Genomic DNA, 19,081 nt, shown 5'->3' on the forward strand with positions numbered 1-19,081 from the left:
AAACAAATGAATAATAATAACATGTTATGCCTAGTAATATTGATACTTAGGATTACCAATTCATATCCCTCCTCGATCTATTTTGAGTCTAGCATACCAAATGTACCTTGCATAAGCCCATGTATGGGTTCAATTAGGATGTAACGATCCTGGAAAATACATTTTTTTCTTTATTTATATAAACTAGCTTATTTATATAAACTAACTTATCAAAAAAAAAAAAAACCTTTTCATTATAATTTAATTTTAAAAGTTAAACATATCATTTTTTATTATAAGTTAAAAAGACGTATAAAAATATATTTCACCTTTTTAAATAAAAAATTTAAATCTTTGTTCCTATAAGTATATATGATTTAAAATGAATAGTATAGAGAAAAAATTAGCAAGAAGAATACATGGATTATAATATAATTAATGACATGTGGATTATATTGAAATATAATTAACGCAATAAATAACCGGTTTTTTAAGAAAAAACCAGTTTTATACATATATAACGTCTTTTTTTTTTTTTTGAGAATCCTAAATTTTAATACATATTAAATTTGATTTATATTATTTGTTTTCTTATTTGATTCGGACATTAATAATACTTAATTTATATATGAAAAACTTTTGAAATATAATTAACGTAATTAATGACGCTAATTAATGACCGGTTAAAAAAAAAAAAAACAGTTCACTCTTAAAAAACCGGTTAAAAAATTATGCCTTAAAAAACTGGTTTAACCTTTAAAAAAAATAGGTCCACACCACATGTCGCAATTTTAAGACACTTTTGGGAAGGGTTTCGGCTTTTATATATATAACGATGATGATGATGATGATATGATATATGAATATATGATTAAGGGATTTTCGAAGGCATTTTGTGTTGCTAATTATAAATTAAGCGTATTTGAATGTACCTGCATATGTCTTGAAATAAGTGGCTTACCTTGCTAATAGATAAGCGCATGCAGCTCCCAATCAATTTACGCTTCTACTGAAGAAGCATGGAAAATCTTCACCTACCCTGGTATGCGTCCAAAGGTAGAAGCGTATGCTTTTAACACGTACAATATTTTTGGCATTTACTAAATTAAAAATAAATAAATAAATAAACTCTTTTTTCCCATGACCTGTGGATGAAGCAGCTTCTTGATGGATATCTACCAAGGCTGTTTTTTTACATGATCGGAATTCCAATTTTGTTGTCTGGAATTGGGAATTTAAAGCTATTAATTAGATATTAAAAGGGGTGCTTTCTTATATATATATTGAGAGCTTGTGTGCTCTGTTTTCCAGCTCCTTTTCTCTTTCCTTTGTTCCGCTTTTCATTCCTTAACCAACTTAAAGTTGTTGGGTTGTTATTTTCTCACTTTTCCCCTCTCTAAGAGCATTCCTAATGGAAAAGTCAAATGTTACTTTTATCTAAAATGACTCTTCAAATGTTTAAAAAATCTCCTATATTGGATTAGCCAAAAGAAAATGTAAAATAACTATTTGATTGGAAGAGCTAAAAAAAAAGCTAAATGTAGCAGTACTTTTCAAGGGAGCTATTTTATTTTTCATTGTTTCTCACCTATTTCTCTTTTTTCTCAAATCTTTTCCTACTTTTCCTCTCACATGTTCTTTTTTCCCAAAACTTTTATTACTTTTAATAATATTTTAATAGAATAGATAAAAATATAGCTAATCAGATGTAGAGACATTTAAAAATGGCTTAATTAAATTAGATAAAAGTGAGTTTTAAGAAGCCATTTTACATAAAAATATAGCTCCTCCATTGAGAATGCTCTAAGTAATCTTTTAAAAGAAATCATCATGAAAGTCTTGCGTGATTTCGACGCTAGACGTAAGTTTGAAAGGAGCCTAATTACCACATTCATTTCTCTCATTCCAAAGATTTATGGGGCTGTTGAAATGATTTTTGCCCGATTAGTCTCCTCAGTGGCATTTACAAAATTATTGTCAAGGTTCCAGCTATCAGGCTAAAGATCGTTTTCGAGAAGATTATTTGTCTCAAAATGCCTTCATCCGCAAAGGCAGATGCTAGACCCTGTTCTTATTGCTAATGTATGCCTTGATTATATAATAAAATATGGGAAGTCGAGTGTGCTTTGTAAATTGGATTTAGAAAAAGCTTATGATTATATTAATTGGGATTTTCTGCTGTATATGCTGATGAAGAGTGGTTTTGGGGGGGAAATGGTGTACATGGATAGCTCATTGTATCTTATTAGTGCGTTCTTAGATTTTGGTGAATAACACTCCCTCCAGTTTTTTTAGTGGCTCAAGACAAGGGGAGCCTCAGTCTCCACTGTTGTTTGTCATTGTGATGGACGCTTTATGTATGATGATTTCTATTGCAGTGAGCCGGGGATTGTTGTCTAGCTTCTCTGTGGGAGATTGGGAGTTCCGATTTGCTTGATATCTCTCATCTTCTATTTGTGGATGGACACTTTAATTTTCTGTGGGGAAAACACAGATTGGGAAGACCATCTTTAGGACACTATTCAAAAAGCGGGGACCATATTTACTTCCAATCATGACCTCATTCTTCTTTTCTATTTCGAACAACTTCCCACCACGGTACTGTTCTCTTGTATGGATATGCATGAAGGGGTGTTCCTAGGTGTGTGTAGAGGTTGTGTTTGTTCATGAAAATGGATTCCTCGTCAAATCAATTTGGGGGGAATGGACACATTTGCGCGAATTCAAGTAATGGCTACCATGGATAAATTGAAAGGAAATTGTACTCGATCAATTCAAGCAAAAACCAATTCCTTTCTTAGTCAATAGGCATTACGCCTATAAGAGAGAGGCTCTCTGGAGAAAGGTAGTGACCGTTAAATATGGCAGTTAGTGTAATGAGGGAAGATCTAATCAAGATGGTGCTGAAAAGCTTTGTTGGAAACCCTCCAAGAAAGTGTTGTTTGATGTAAAATCATTCTATAATATCTTATAGTCCCCCATCACATCATTCTCTTCCCTTGGAGGTATATTTGGCATAGCAGAACCCCTTTGAGATTGGCTTTATATGCTTGGTCTATAGCTTTAGGTAAGATTCTTACTATGGACAACTTAAGCAAGCGGAAAATTGTTGTAGTACATTGATGTTGCATGCGAATCTTGTTGACCACCTCTTGCTCCATTGCAAGATACTTAGTACCTTATGGTACTCTATTTTTGGTTTTTTGGGCTTAGCATGGGTCATGCCTCGTCAGGTGAGAGATCTCCTCGCTTGTTGGAGAAGGAAGATTGGTAATTCTCAAAGTGAAACTTTGTGGAAGATGATCCCACGCTGTTTGATATGGTGCATTTGGAAAGAAATGAATGATCAGAGCTTTGAAGACAGCAAGAGGATGGTGGCGTAGCTAAATGCCTTATTTTTTCATACCCTTTTTCAGTGGATGATTGCTTATGACTGTTTGCGCATTTCTAGTTTTCATGACCCTTTTTTTTTTCTTTTTTCTTTTTCTAATTAAATGTCCTTATATATTTTTTGTGTACTTGAATGTGCCCATTAGTTTTTAATGAAATCCATTTATTTATTTATTTGTGACATGTTCACAAAAGGGGAGGAAAATGGGGAAGGGGGATTCAAACTAGGAAATCCATTTACTTATAAAAAGTAATATTTTCCTCAAATTTTTTCTCTTAGAATAATTGTACCCTTGTGCCATTACATCAATAATTTTTATGCATTTCTGCCAATATGTAGTCCGTTACCTTATTGTCATGGTTAGTTACTCCAAAAATTGACTTTCATTCCTTCCCCTTTTCCTGCTTTGAATAAAAACAATTAAAAAAAAAAAAAAAAAAGACTTTCATTCGGGTCTGGAAATTGTGGGCATGATATATGCTTAGATTTTTTGTGTGACATTCTTAGATATATCTTTTCAATTTAATACATTCCCCCTTTCACATTATGCAGGGTGACTTTGTTCTGTGTCATTTGTTTCAAAAGGGATGGTTGGATGATATCAAGGACGATAAAATATACCACAGTGGCTCCTCTCTTAGTAAGGAAGCAGTGTTTCGATGGGAAGGTATAGACCAATGCTTGACTAATAAGTCAGACAACATGGGCCTTAATAAGTCAGACAACATGTTTCAGTGATGCGTTTGACATCCAATAAGATTTTCTTTGGAATAGTTTCCATGTCAATGACAAAAGAAAAAGGAATAAACTTGGAAAAAGATAAATTCTCATATATACAATGGAGTAAAAGTTAGAAGAAGAAAAAAAATTTAAAAAAAAAAACCTCAAATGAGCTCTAACTTAGTGGTAAATGCGAAACTCTTGTGGCTTCTTTCTCCTTCAGGAGGTAGAAATTAAGTTTGTTTTGGGATCCAGTTCTAGTGTGGTCGCTCTGAGCAATACAATAATCTCTCAGTTTATATATATATATATCTTTCTTGAGCTTTGTGGATGGAGAATTACCTAGCCAAGAGTTGTCAAATCATGATGAAGGATATTCTCACATACTCGTTTTTTTTTTTTTTAATTCCCATTTTTTTATTTTTGTTTATTCATTTGGGTTTGCTTTCTTGAGTTTTTGTTTTTCCTGACGGTGATCTTTGTTGGCATTGCTTGAGTTGGATGGGTCAGGCGCGGTGGTGGACAGATTTGGGAAATATAGATTTTCAATTTTTTATTTTTATTTTTATTTAACATGTGTCCTTATAATTTTTTTATTTTTTTTAGGAAAAAAAAAAACTTATCACTTTGTCCTTATCATATGGTATCGAATCCCGTTTGGGTATGGATGCTTTTTAGCAAGAGGGTGTGTTGGCACTTTTTGGGCAATTGAAAATTTGTGGCGTTAGATTTAATCCTAGTTAGATTGTGTGGCCACTGTTCAATAAATATGGACTCATGTTTGGAGGTCCAAAAATTGTTCACAATGGCTTTGTTGTGTTAAAATGTTTTAAAATTTCCCCAAAAAAATTCGTGTTCGTATAGGGAAATGCATAAATCCATGCTAATGGATTATGTTAAACTTTATGAATTTTAAAATTTTCTTCAACAATTGTAAATATGTGATAGCTATCCAACGATTTCGACATTATCTATGACAAAGATTTCGCTCAATTGATTGGTTGCATGAATTCTTCTCGTTCTATTTAGCTCCTGCAAGCTTTGGTATCATATTCATTAGTTAAGATGATAGTTTTATATTGGTTGTCTTTGACCTTAGTTGCTCTATTAATGGGGTGGAACTGGCTGTGTCAAACATGAAATGTTAAGCATGGTGCAGGTGGTGTCATTATCACTTTACTGGTGATAAAAGTTGGTTTAGACAGACATTTAGCTGTTGGTATTTACCACTAGAATGAAATTAAATTATTGAAATTTTCATCTGTGTTTAGATTATTGAAATTTTCCTCTTCTTTGACTTCTATTATTGTATTTCCACTGCATCTTTTCTTGAATTTTTGTTTTTTGCTTTTATTGCAGAATCTTTGCCGAAAGTTTTTGATGAGGAAGGAACTGAAAAACGAATAACTTTAGAGTCTCAAGGAGAGGTGTTTGACGTTGAAGCATTTGAGATGAAATCGAATTCTGATGAAATAGTTGACGAAAATGGGGTAGAATTTAAAGCTTCTGGGCCAGATAAGAAATTTGAAATTGAAGAAATTGGGATAGAACCTGAAACTTCAGATATGGACTGGAAAACATCTTCTATGGGTTTGGAAATATACTCTGATACAATTATTCAACGTGACTCACGTGAGATACTTCAATCATGTCTCATGTGCGGTGGTTTAGGATTAACAGAGCCGCCCAAGGATGAGGAATGGGAGAATGCCAAAAAGATTTACCTAATGGACAATGAGTTATCTGATTTACCCAAGAATCCAAGGTGCCCTGTGCTCTCGACATTGTTCCTTCAGAGAAACTATAAATTGAGAACAATCCCTCCCTCATTTTTTGATCACATGCCTGCTCTTCAAATCCTGAACTTATCCGGGACTGGTATCAAGTCTTTGCCAGAGTCTATTATCAGATTGGTTAGCCTCAAAAGACTGTTTTTAAATGATTGTCATCGTTTCATGATATTGTCGCCTAAAGTTGGAGAACTAGAGCAGCTTGAGGTTCTTGATCTTGAAGGGACAGATATTATGGATTTACCCAAGGAGATTAAGGAGTTAACTAATCTCACATGCTTGGAAGTTTCATTTTGTGCATATCTGAGTAATGGTAGGAGAGCCACGCAATCAGATGTAGTGGTTCCGTGTGGCATAATTTCGGCATTGTCTCATTTAGAGGAGTTAAATATGAGTGTGAATCCAGATGACAAACGATGGAGTGCATGTGTGGAAGCTATTGTTATTGAAGTATGTACCTTGCAGAGGTTGAACACTCTTAAATTCTATTTTCCGAGAGTGGAACTTGTGAGGCATTTTCTATTGAATAGCCCAATGTGGGTGCATCCATCACTGTCAAATTTCAGATTTACTGTTGGCCACCATGTCAAGCGCACTATGTCTCGACTCCCTCATGATGTTGAGTTTGAGCTGGAACGATGGGAGAGATGTTTGAAATACATAAATGGTGTGGATATTCCCACAGAGATTAAGGAGGTACTGCAATATTCAACAGCATTTTTCTTGGAACGGCATGCAACTGTTAAGAAGCTATCAGATTTTGGGATTGGAAATATGAAACAACTAAAATGTTTTGTTGTGGGGGAATGTAATGAGGTTGAAGTTATTATAGATGAAACAGATGCTCGCAAAGAAGACAATGAAGCAGATGCTAATGAAGATGATGATGTAGATGCTTGGGAAGAAGATGATCGCAATGAAATTGTATCTAAAACATCTGGTGCTATAAAAATTGTTCTTGGATCACTTGAATACCTCTACATATATTATACGAAGAATCTAAGGAGGATATGGGAGGGGCCATTACAACCAAAGTGTTTATCTATTCTAAAGTCCATGACATTGCGCACATGTCCCCAATTGACCACTATTTTCACAACAAGTTTACTTGATAACCTCTATAATTTAGAAGAGCTTACAGTTGAAGATTGCCCCTCCATTAAAACTTTAGTAAGTTGCAAAATTTCTGCTAAGCCTAAAACCTCTGACTTTCTCCCGAATTTGAAGAGGATTTCGCTTTATTACATGCCTGGATTAGTTAGCATCTCTAGTGGTTTACACATTGCACCAAGATTGGAATTGCTGAGTTTCTATAATTGTCCAAATCTTAAGCACCTATTGATTGAGGAAGTATCCAGTAAAGATTTAAAGAAGATCAAGGGTGAGTGGAATTGGTGGGTAGCACTGAAGTGGAGAAGCGGCCGTCCGAGTTACTTGGATGACATTTTTGTTCCAATCAACATATGAGATTGCCCTGTGCTTGAGATTTTCCCTAATGGGAATTAGTCTTAGCTTTTCCCTTTGCAGGTCTTGTAATTGTAAGTCGATGCATCCTATCCTTGGACTGCTTTCTCACTCCTATGCTCATACTCTTGTATCAACTATGCCATTGAGTGCTGATATTGAGTTTGTTGCCTCCTCTGCTCTAATAGAAGACAGTGTATCATGTGTCACATGCAGTTGGATTTTCTTTTATAATTACAAGAAAGTTGTGTTGTAGAATATGGAATTGTATGTGTAGGAAGAGAGTTGACAATGCTTTCTTATACTTCTACCTCTATCTTATTTGAGAAATGTTTTTCTAAGGGATAGTTGAGATAGCATTGTGGCAATGGCAGGCAACAAGGTTGGGTGTTGAGGGTGGCTGGCTTTCTTAGTAGACGATAGAACTCAATACATGTAATATATTTTCTTCCTTGGGCATATACCCTTGGGTCAAGCAAAAGATTATGGTTCGTATGGTAAAACTTTTTAGATGGTGCTTTTTGTTTTTTGGTTGTGATGTGACATAAAGATAAAAGTAATTTTGAATATTCTATGAGAATTTTGTGTTTCGATATGTTTGTTAATGCTTTTGGTTTTTTGCTAAAAAGCAAAAAGTAGTCCTAATGAGTGTTGCCAAACGAGACCCACATCATTTAATGAGCATTTTTTCTTCAAATCAGCTTTCAACTTTCTCACAAAAACAAAAATAGGGGAATCCTGAAAGTGATAAGAATTCCACCATTCTTTCACTTGATCCATGAAGCCCTCAAACATCAGCCACATATTTTCAAACTTGAAATACCGAGGTCCTCTCCACAGTCTTGCATTAGTGAAAAATGATCTAGCAAGAGTCAAGGACGTCTCCTCTAAACTACATCCGAAAACTATTCTTCACAATCAAAAGAAACTAAAAATCTATCAATTCTTGACCCACTAATCATCACAATTATAAGACAATGTGAATTTGCCGCCCACAAGAGAAATGTCCATGAGCCCCTGTTCAAATATGAAATTTGAAAAATCCCTCATAGCTATGGACACACAAGTATCACCTGATCTCTCACTCGGATAACAAATGACATTAAAATTACCCTCAATGCACTAAGGCTTCTCCCACCAACTCACTACTCCAACCACTTCGTCCCAAAGCAATCTCCTATCATTATCATTATTAGGTCCATACAATCTTACAAATTCCCACTCAAAATTATCACTAATGCACCTAAAAGAACACGCAATAGAAAATCTCCTCACACAATCATCCAACTTATCCACCACCTTCCTATCTCACATTAGCAAAATACCTCTGGAAGCCCCTCTCAACCCTAGAAAACACCAATCCAAGTGTTGACACCCCCACAAGCTCCTTGCCACTTCCCTAGTAACAAAATTCAATTTGGTTTCTTGTAAACATACAATTTCCGCCTTCCAATCCCTAGTCCTTTAATCCTCGTCCTTTTATCATTTTGATTCAATCCTCTCACATTCTAAGATGGTATCTTAGGCTTCATTTAACATACGAAAGCCACTGCCTTTTCCTTTATATCCTTATTATTTTGCAACTCTTGAGAGGTGTACATACTTCGTAAGTTCTTTCATTTCATGCAAAAGAGAAAAAACAAAAAATCAGTCGATATTGGATCGTTCAAAACATTCAGATCAGGTTTAACAAAGATTCAAAGAAGATCACAAGTCCCGGCCAGATTGAACACTCAAGGTGCATTCAGTTGTGTGATTTTTCCGAGTCAAAAAAAAAAAGAAAAAAAGCACACAAATTGTCTTACAGGCTGGAGCACTTCAATTCATTAGCATAAACCTCCAAATCCAAATAGTTTATATAAATGGATAAGAAGACTAACCTTTTGTAGATCAACGAAACCACCAACACAGAGACGGTGATCAGGACCTCGATGCTGTGTAAAAGATATGGAGCTTCTGGCTCCCATTACCTGCTAGCTGTTGACTCAAGAAGAAACACAGAGATTGTCAATTTTACCCATATTGCCAATAAGGGCTTCCAAGATCTCAAAGGCCACCAGATGCAAAAGGTACAACATGCAAAAGGTACAACTAAAAAGTGAAGCAAGAGTAAACAAAACTTAAATCGAATAAACTAAATAAATTAATGGGAAAATACTTAAGGCTTTAAACATCAGCCTAACATTTTATTACGTAGTCTTAAGACATATATTTAATTCAACTAGGTAGAAAAATAATTATTAATTGGAAGGTAAAATAATAAAGCATATCATTAAAAAAAAAACAACATTATGCAATTAAAAGTAGACATGTGTCACGTCGAAGTTATTATTCATTTATAAACTAAATTTACATACAATATATGTGCAGTAAAAACTCCCACGTACTCGGCCAGTGAGTGCATTGAAAGATCCCACTTACTCGCACGGAGTCCGACCAACCCAAATCGTTGGCACCCCACACCTGATAGATCCCAGATGAAATTTGTGAGGTCATGCGGATGAAAATAGGAAACCAAATACACACAACAAGAGAAAACCAACAACATATATAACATAAGACTCTTAAATACAAGAGAAGTGTTAGGTTTTTTTTCTAGTGTTCTTTTAGTGTCCTTCTAATCCTATGTGAATATTATTAATATTATTTTATAAATAACAAGTAAGAAAAATAAGAGCAACTCAAAAAATAATATGAGAAAACTAGGAGATCACTTAATTAGCATTTTCCTAAATACAATACTCATATTAATTAATACTATGCTACATGATAGCTTCCCATGATCACACATGATTCTATCCATATATATCGATACATAGTCCAACTAGCTACATGCACGTCTCACAACACGTTCCACACACTTAATTACAACAACCGTTCATCCTCTTCTCCATATTTATCCGAGAAACTTGGGATTATAATTTGGTCTTCTCACACGTACGACGTTGTCTATCATTGGCACCTTGCAAACTGCGAGCAGAAAAAAAAAAAAAAAAAAAGCCTCTCTTGTTGTTTGTTGAGCGGAAGGGAAAAAGGATGGCAACGGTTGTTGGATCGAAGAGAAAAGAAGAAGAGAAAGGGACGGCAGCGTACTCAACGGCACCGTTCCCTCTGGGTTTTAAGTTTAGCCCCTCCGACGAGCAACTCGTTGACCATTACCTGAGGTTGAAGAACGAGGGCTGTGAGTCCGAGGTGCAGATAATTGCCGAGGTCGACGTTTACAACTATGAGCCTTGGGATTTGCCTGGTACTTTTTCTTTTCTTTTTTTTTTTTCTTTTTTAATTTCCTTTTTGTTAATTTTCCTTTTATGTCCTTGCTAAATGTAGAGTTGTCAGTCATAAAGTCGGACCAACGGGAGTGGTTCTTCTTCTGCCGGACTGACGCCGAACTGGATCTCCATCTATTCAATCCGAGCCGAAAAGTTGAAAAAGCCTATATGGAGCCCACTGGGCCAGAGGCTGGGTGGTCAACACATGAGGATCCCAGCTTCTTGCCGTGGTTGACACATGACGCTCTCAGCCACTCGCTCCGATCTACTAGTAATCAGCGCAATTCCGGCAGCAACGTTGCTAGTAATTCGAGCGTAAAAAATGACGTGAATCTCTTTCCGCCTGATGAAGCCAAGCAACTGGTACGGACCACCGCCGCGGGCTACTGGAAAAGCACCGGTAAGTACTGCTCCATCCGGTCTTGTGACGGCTTAAATATTGGCATGAAAAAGACGTTGATTTTCTACAAGGGTCGTGCTCCCAATGGCACCCGCACCGATTGGATCATGTACGTGTATAGTGCCACCAAGGGCGACCTGACCAGCTCTCACCGGGTAATAAAATCTACTCCAATTTTAGTAGATCTACTCCAATTTTAGTTAGCTAATAAAACACAATAATAGAGCCCACTAGTAAGACTTGATGAAATTCAAGCCTAGTAGGGATTTGTTTAAGACAAAAAAATTTCCATGCAATGAGATATTCATCGAGGAAAAGGGAATCGTTGTTCACACACTAAACAACTACCTACCTGAGATAATTGTACTGCAGAACCAACGACTTTTAGCTCTTGAGCTAAAGTCGGTGTTGATGATATTGCTATCTATCGTCAAAATTCAAAAGAACAGAAAACGCGTTCAATAAACAAACTTATCCCACACAATTGTCCCCCGAAGTCATCAATCAACAACGGTCTGTCCTTTCACTCTACTTATTATTGATTTTTGTTTCACACTCAAAGCACTTCAGTTTGTATGACAACTTGACGTACATTGTTGATTTTTTTTTTTTTTAATCTAAAACTTCATTTACCCGCTTTTGCAAACACCTTTTAAAGTTTAAAATTCTTAAAATATCCTCATTTTTTATTAAAAAATAAAATTTTATTATTAAAAAAAATAGACCCATCGTGTGTCACTTTGTGACCCACCAGAGGGTCACAGACCCTCTATTTGTGACCCTCCAGTGGGTCACAAAGACTCTTATTTTAAATTTTTATTTATAAATAAGGGTAAATTTGAAATTTTTAAAAATTTTAAGAGTATAAAGGTATTTTATTCATCCTACCGTTTGATTTAACTCCAATATCTAATGGTAAGTATCTGGAACGAAACAAAAATTCGATATACTAAAGTGAGAGATTTTAAACTTTGGCGATGTTTGTAAAATGCGCGTAAATTTAGGGAAATAAGTGAAGTTTCCCAATTTTATTTATTTATTTATTTTTTTTTGTACTTGCGTTGTTGAATTTCAGTTCTCGATGAAATTCACTTGAGAAAAAATTGGTATCAATATTTTACTCATATTTTTTTTATATCTTCTTATAAATCAACCATTAGATTTGTAGACTTCACATAAGTCAATGGTGAACCTCACAAATCTATCTATTGAATGTGTAACAGAATATGAAAAAAAATATAAATAAATTATTGACATCAATCATTTCTCAATTCACAATGGAGTTTCTTGGAAACCATTGTTTTCATTGCCCTCTGCAGTTTTTTATTTTATTTTTTTGTGTGACATTCTTAGATATATCTTTTCAATTTGATACATATTAATCTACCTTTCACATTATGCAGGATACCTTTGTTCTGTGTCATTTGTTTCAAAAGGAAGAGTTCGATGATATCAAGGAGGATAAAATATATACCTCTGTCTCCTCCTCTCTTATTACTGCCAAGTCCTCTTATGCTGACAATTTGGATCCGTTGGATCTTAATGCTGACCCACCGGATCTTGCTAAGGAAGTACTGTTGCAATTTGACGGTATATATAGACCAACACTTGACTAGTAAATCAGACAACATGTTTTAGCAAGAACATTGGTCTTTGAGTGAAACGTTTAACATCCAATAGGATTTTTCCTTGGAATAGTTTTCATAATGCCTTGATTGTGTTCAAATGTTTTAAAATGTCCCAAACATGAAATGTTATCACCTTAGTTGTTGGGAATTTCCACTGCAATGAAATTAAAATCATGCCTGTTTTAAATTATTTAAAGTTTCCTATTTTTTGACTTCTATTATAGTATTTCCACTGCATCTTTTTTGAATTTTTCTTTTTTATTGCAGAATTTTTACTGGAGCCTTTTGCAGAGGAAGGAATTGAAAAACGAATAACTCCAGAGTCTAAAGGAATGGTGTTTGAGGTTGAAGCAGTTGAGATGAAATGAAGTTCTGGGGAAAAAATTAAAGAAATTGGGGTAGAATTTGAAGCTTCTGGGCAGGATAAGAAATTTGAAATTGAAGAAATTGGGATAGAACCTGAAACTTCAGATATAGACAGGAAAACCTTTTCTATTATTCAAGGCGAGCCACATCAATCATGTCTTATGTGGGGTGGTTTAGGATTAACTGAAACGCCAAAGGAAGAGGATTGGGAGAATGCCAAAAAGATTTACCTAATGGACAATGAGTTATCTGTTTTACCTAAGAATCCAAGGTGCCCTGTGCTCTCGACATTGTTCCTTCAAAGAAACTATAAATTGAGAACAATTCCTCCCTCATTTTTTGATTACATGCCTGCTCTCCAAATCCTGAACTTATCCAGGACTGGTATCAAGTCTTTGCCGGATTCCATTCTCAGATTGGTCAGCCTGAAAAGACTCTTTTTAAATGATTGTCATTGTTTCATGATATTGTCGCCCAAAGTTGGAAAACTCAAGCGGCTTGAGGTTCTTGATCTTGAAGGGACAGATATTATGGATTTACCTAAGGAGATTAAGGAGTTAACTAATCTCACATGCTTGAAAGTTTCACTTTATGCATGTATGAGTAATGGTAGGAGAGCCATGCAATCAGATGTAGTGGTTCCTTGTGGAATAATTTCTGCATTGTCCCATTTAGAGGAGTTGATGATCACTGTGAATCCAGATGACAAACGGTGGAATGCATGTGTGGAAGCTATTGTTACTGAAGTATGTACCTTGCAGAGTTTGAACACAATTGAATTCTATTTTCCAAGAGTGGAACTCGTGAGGCACTATCTATTGAGTAGCCCAATGTGGGTGCATCCATCACTGTCAAATTTCAAATTTGTTGTTGGCCATCATGTCCAGCGCACTATGTCTCGACTCCCTCGCGATGTTGAGTTTGAGTTGGAACGATGGGAGAGATGTTTGAAATACATAAATGGTGTGGCTGTTCCTAGAGAGATTCAGAAGGTACTCCAATATTCAACAGCATTTTTCTTGGAACGGCATGCAACTGTTAAGAAGCTATCAGATTTTGGTATTGGAAATATAAAGCAACTAAAATGTTGTGTTGTGGGGGAATGTAATGAGGTTGAACTTATTATAGATGCAACAGATGCTCACGAAGAAGAGAGTGAAGCAGATGCTCACGAAGGAGATAGTGAAACAGATACTCACGAAGAAGACAATGAAGCAGGTGCTAATGAAGAAGATGATGAAGTAGAGGCTTGCAGAGAAGATGGTAGCAGTGAAATTGTATCTAAAACATCTAGTGCTAAAACAATTGTACTTGGATCACTCGAATACCTCTACATATATTATATGAAGAATCTAAGAAGGATATGGAAGGGGCCAGTGCAACCAAAATGTTTATCTCTTCTGAAGTTCTTGACATTGCGCACATGTCCCCAATTGACCACTATTTTCACAATAGGTTTACTTGATAACCTCTATAATTTAGAAGAACTTATAGTTGAAGACTGTCCCTCTATTAAAACTTTAGTAAGTTGCAAAATTTCTACTGAGCCTAAAACATCTGACTTTCTCCCGAGTTTGAAGAGGATTTCGCTTCATTACATGCCTGGATTAGTTAGCATCTCTAGTGGTTTACACATTGCACCAAGATTAGAATGGCTGAGTTTCTATAATTGTCCAAATCTTAAGCACCTGTTGATTGAGGAAGTATCCAGTAAAGATTTAAAGAAGATCAAGGGTGAGTGGAATTGGTGGGTAGCACTGAAGTGGAGATGCGGCCGTCCGAGTTACTTGGATGACATTTTTGTTCCAATCAACATATAAGATTGCTGTGTGCTTGAGATTTTCCCTAATGGGAATTAGTCTGTGCTTTGCCCTATGCAGGTCTCATAATTGTAAGTTGATGCATCCTTGGAATGCTTTCTCTCTGCTATGCTCATACTCTTGTGTCAACTATGTCATTGAGTGCTTAGTTCCCAATTGCTTAATACCTTCAGATATTGACTATGTTGCCTCCTCTGCTATGATAGAAGACAGTGTGTCAAGCGTCACATGTAGTTGGATTTTTCTTTATAATTGCTAGAAAGTTGTGTTGTGGAAGATGGAATTGTATGTGTAGGAAAAGAGTTGACAATGTTTTCTTATAATTCTACCTCTATCTTATTTGAGAAATGTTTTTCTAAGGGATAGTTGAGATAGCATTGTGGCAGTGGCAGGCAACAAGGTTGGGTGTTGAGGGGGGCTGGATTTCTTAGTAGAGAATAGAACTCAGATACATGTAATATATTTTCTTCCTTGGGCACCCTTGGTCAAGCAAAAGATTACAGTTCCTTTGGTAAAACTTTTTCGATGTTGCTTTTTGTTTTTTGGTTGTGATATGACATAAAGATGAAAGTAATTTTGAATATTCTATGAGTATTTTGTGTTTTGATATGTTTGTTAATGCTTTTGGTTTTTTCCTAAAAAGCAAAAAGTTGTCCTTAACGAGTGTTGCCAAACGAGACCTACACCATTTAATGAGCATTTTTTTCTTAAATAAGCTATCAACTTACTCACAAAACAAAACTAGGGGAACCATGAAAGTGATAAGACTTCCACCATTCTTTCACTTGATCCACGAAGCCCGCAACGTCAACAACATATTTTCAAACTTGAAATACCGAGTTCCTCCCCACAATCTTGCATCAACGAAAAATTATATGGCAAGAGTCAAGGACGTCTCCTCTAAACTACATCCGAAAACTATTCTTCACAATCAAAAGAAACTAAAAATCTATCAATTCTTGACTGACACTAATCATCACGATTATAAGACAATGTGAATTTGCCGCCCACAAGAGAGATGTCCATGAGCCCTTGTTCAAATATGAAATCTGACAACTCCCTCATAGCTAGGGACACACTGGTATCACCTGATCTCTCACTTGGATAACAAATGACATTAAAATCTCCCTCAATGCACTAAGGTTTCTCCCACCAACTCACTACTCCAACCAATTCGTGCCAAAGCAATCTCCTATCATTATCATTATTGGGTCCATATAATCTCGCGAATTCCCACCAAAAATTATCACTAATGCACCTAAAAGAACATGCAATAGAAAATCTCCTCACACAATCATCCAACTTATCCACCATCTTCCTATCCCACAATCCACATTAGCCAAAAACCTCTGGAAGCCCCTCTCAACCCTAGAAAACACCAAGCCAAGTGTTGACACCCCCACAAGCTCCTTGCCACTTCCCTAGTAACAAAATTCAATTTGGTTTCTTGTAAACATACAATTTCCGCCTTCCAATCCCTAGTCCTTTAATCCTCGTCCTTTTATCATTTTGATTCAATCCTCTCACATTCTAAGATGGTATCTTCGGCTTCATTCAACATACGAAAGCCACTGCCTTTTCCTTTATATCCTTATTATTTTGCAACTCTTGAGAGGTGTACATACTTCGTAAGATCTTTCATTTCATACAAAAGAGAGAAAACAAAAAATCACTCAACATTGGATCGCTCAAAACGATCAGATCAAGTTTAACAAAGAAGATCACAAGTCCAGGCCAGATTGAACACTCAAGGTGCATTCAGTTGCGTGATTTTTCCGAATCAAAAAAAGAAAAAAAAGCATACAAATTCTCTAACAGGCTGGAGCACTTCATTAGCATAAACCTCCAAATCCAAATAGTTTATATAAAAGGATAAGAAGACTAACCTTTTATAGATCAACGAAATCACAAACACAGAGACGGTGATCAGGACCTCGATGCTGTGTAAAAGATATGGAGCTTCTGGCTCCCATTACCTAGCTGTTGACTCAAGAAGAATTACACAGAGATTGCCAATTTTACCCATATTCCCAATAAGAGCCTCCAAGACCTCAAGGGCCACCAGATGGTCCAGATGCAAAAGGTACAGCAGCAGGGACACTTTTGAGGTGTTCTGTTCATGGTATGGAAGTTAAATTATAACATTATACATTAAATAAATAAAGAGATAATTACTTTTTTCCTTTGAACCCAACCGCATTTAAGTATCATTCCTTAGCAAAAATGTAAAATAATGAAAAAAAAACTAAGACTATGTTCGGTTGAAAAGAGTAAACACTAGAGTAGAATTCATATTATTGCTGCGCGAAAAAGTAAGCTGATTGGTTTGTTGCGCAAACTTGGTCCATCTAGTTGGCGTAAATTACAAATCACTCCTAGTAGTATAAAAAATAATTTATAGGTTCATGTAATTGGCCTAAATTACAAATCATTTACTGTGGTATAAAAAATAATTTATAAGTCCTCAGAGTAGACCAAAATAACCGTTTACTCTTTGAAATTAATTTCCGTTAAGTAACTTAACAGAATCTGTTGCTTTGTCACGTCATACCCAATAAAAACATAACAGAATCCGTTACTTAGTCACGTCATACTTAATAAAAACATAACAGAATCTGTTATTTAGTAAGGAAAAAGTAGTAGCGTCACATGAGAATTTAGATAATTTTACTTATTGCTTAATAAAGTCGAGGGCGCTACAGCTTCAGCAAATTAACATAATCTCTTCTATCCCCAAAATTTTACTATATGCGTTTGGGAGCATTTTGCGAGAATTTGACAATCGCATCTTCTAATTAACCATTGAAAAATAAATAAAAACAACATTCAAGTCAATAAATTGTGGCAAAGTTTTCTATCAAATTAAGTTTGGAGAAAATTGAGCTACTTATTTTATTAAACTAACATTTGACATTTGTCTTTAGAGCATGTAAATTGATAAAAATCATATATTGCTAAGTGATAGCTTGCAATGATAATACATGATTCTATCCATAGTCCCATTTCATGCACGTCTCACAAAGAAAAAAGCTCTCTTGTTGTTTCTTGAGCAGAAGGGAAAAAGGATGGCAACGGTTGTTGGATCCAAGAGAAAAAAAGAGAAAGGGACGGCGGCTTACTCAACGGCACCGTTCCCTCTGGGTTTCAAGTTTAGCCCCTCCGACGAGCAACTCGTAGAGCATTACCTGAGGTTGAAGAACGAGGGCTGTGAGTCCGAGGTCCAGATAATTGGCGAGGTCGACGTTTACAAGTTAATTTGCCTGGTACTTTCTTTTATTCTTTTTTCTATTTAAACAAGTTAATTTGCCTGGTACTTTCTTTTATTCTTTTTTCTATTTAAACAAGTTAATTTCCTTTTTGTTAATTTTCCTTTTATGTCCTTGCTAAATGTAGAGTTGTCGGTCATAAAGTCGGACCAACGGGAGTGGTTCTTCTTCCGCCGGACTGACGCCGAACTGGATCCTCCATCTATTCAATCCGGACCAAAAAGATGAAAAAGCCTATATGGAGCCCACTGGGCCAGAGGCTGGGTGGTCAACACATGAGGATCCCAGCTTCTTGCCGTGGTTGACACATGGTGCTCTCAGGCCCTCGCAGACGCACGTGTCTCTCAGCCACTCGCTCCGATCTACTAGAAATCAGCACAATTCCAGCGGCAACGTTGCTAGTAATTCAAGCGTCAAAAATGACGTCAATCTCTTTCCGCCTGATGAAGCCAAGCAACTGGTATGGACCACCGCCGCTGGCTACTGGACGGCTTGAATATTGGCATGAAAAAGACGTTGATTTTCTACAAGGGTCGTGCTCCCAATGGCACCCGCACCGATTGGATCATGTACGTGTATAGTGCCACCAAGGGCGACCTTGCTGGGACCAGCCCTCACCAGGTACGGTTCGGGTTAGTAATTTTCACAAGCTTGGCTTGGCTCGCCAAGAAGAATTCTTGGCGGGCTCGAGCTCGATCTCGATCTCGATCGCCTGCTAAGCAATCCAAGTACTTAGAACTTGATTCATCCAGCTCCGCTAATGCAAAGTTTAGAGAATTTTTTTTAGAAAGTCAAATTCTACAAAAATAAGTAAGCATATTTTGAAGTTTTACACGTCATTATTCAGAACAATTCAATTGGGGGCTTAAATTGGATGGTCCCACTTTAACGAAGCAGTAGATTCTCATGTTACGCAATTTTAGTTATTTTTAAGCATACTAATAAAACACAATAATAGAGCCCACTAGTAAGACTTTATGAAATTCAA

The 19,081-nt window shown here is 36.1% G+C and overlaps 2 protein-coding genes across 2 annotated transcripts in view; both read left to right on the forward strand.

Annotated features, from left to right (window-relative positions):
* LOC132177168 (uncharacterized) overlaps nucleotides 1-8,039 on the forward strand; it is a 13,584-nt gene extending 5,545 nt beyond the window's left edge. The window contains exons 5-6 of the mRNA XM_059589407.1: nucleotides 3,923-4,037; nucleotides 5,450-8,039. Coding sequence (XP_059445390.1) covers nucleotides 3,923-4,037; nucleotides 5,450-7,347 — 2,013 coding nt within the window. The 3' untranslated portion in view covers nucleotides 7,348-8,039. The remainder of the gene's footprint in view (nucleotides 1-3,922; nucleotides 4,038-5,449) is intronic.
* A 5,129-nt stretch (nucleotides 8,040-13,168) lies between these two features.
* Nucleotides 13,169-14,827, forward strand: LOC132177170 (disease resistance protein At4g27190-like). Its single transcript, XM_059589409.1, has one exon. The coding sequence runs from the start codon at nucleotides 13,169-13,171 to the stop codon at nucleotides 14,825-14,827; it is 1,659 nt and encodes a 552-aa protein (XP_059445392.1).
* The last annotated feature ends 4,254 nt before the right edge of the window (nucleotides 14,828-19,081 follow it).

This window comes from Corylus avellana, chromosome ca4, assembly GCF_901000735.1.
Source record: "Corylus avellana chromosome ca4, CavTom2PMs-1.0".
Taxonomy (NCBI): domain Eukaryota; kingdom Viridiplantae; phylum Streptophyta; class Magnoliopsida; order Fagales; family Betulaceae; genus Corylus; species Corylus avellana.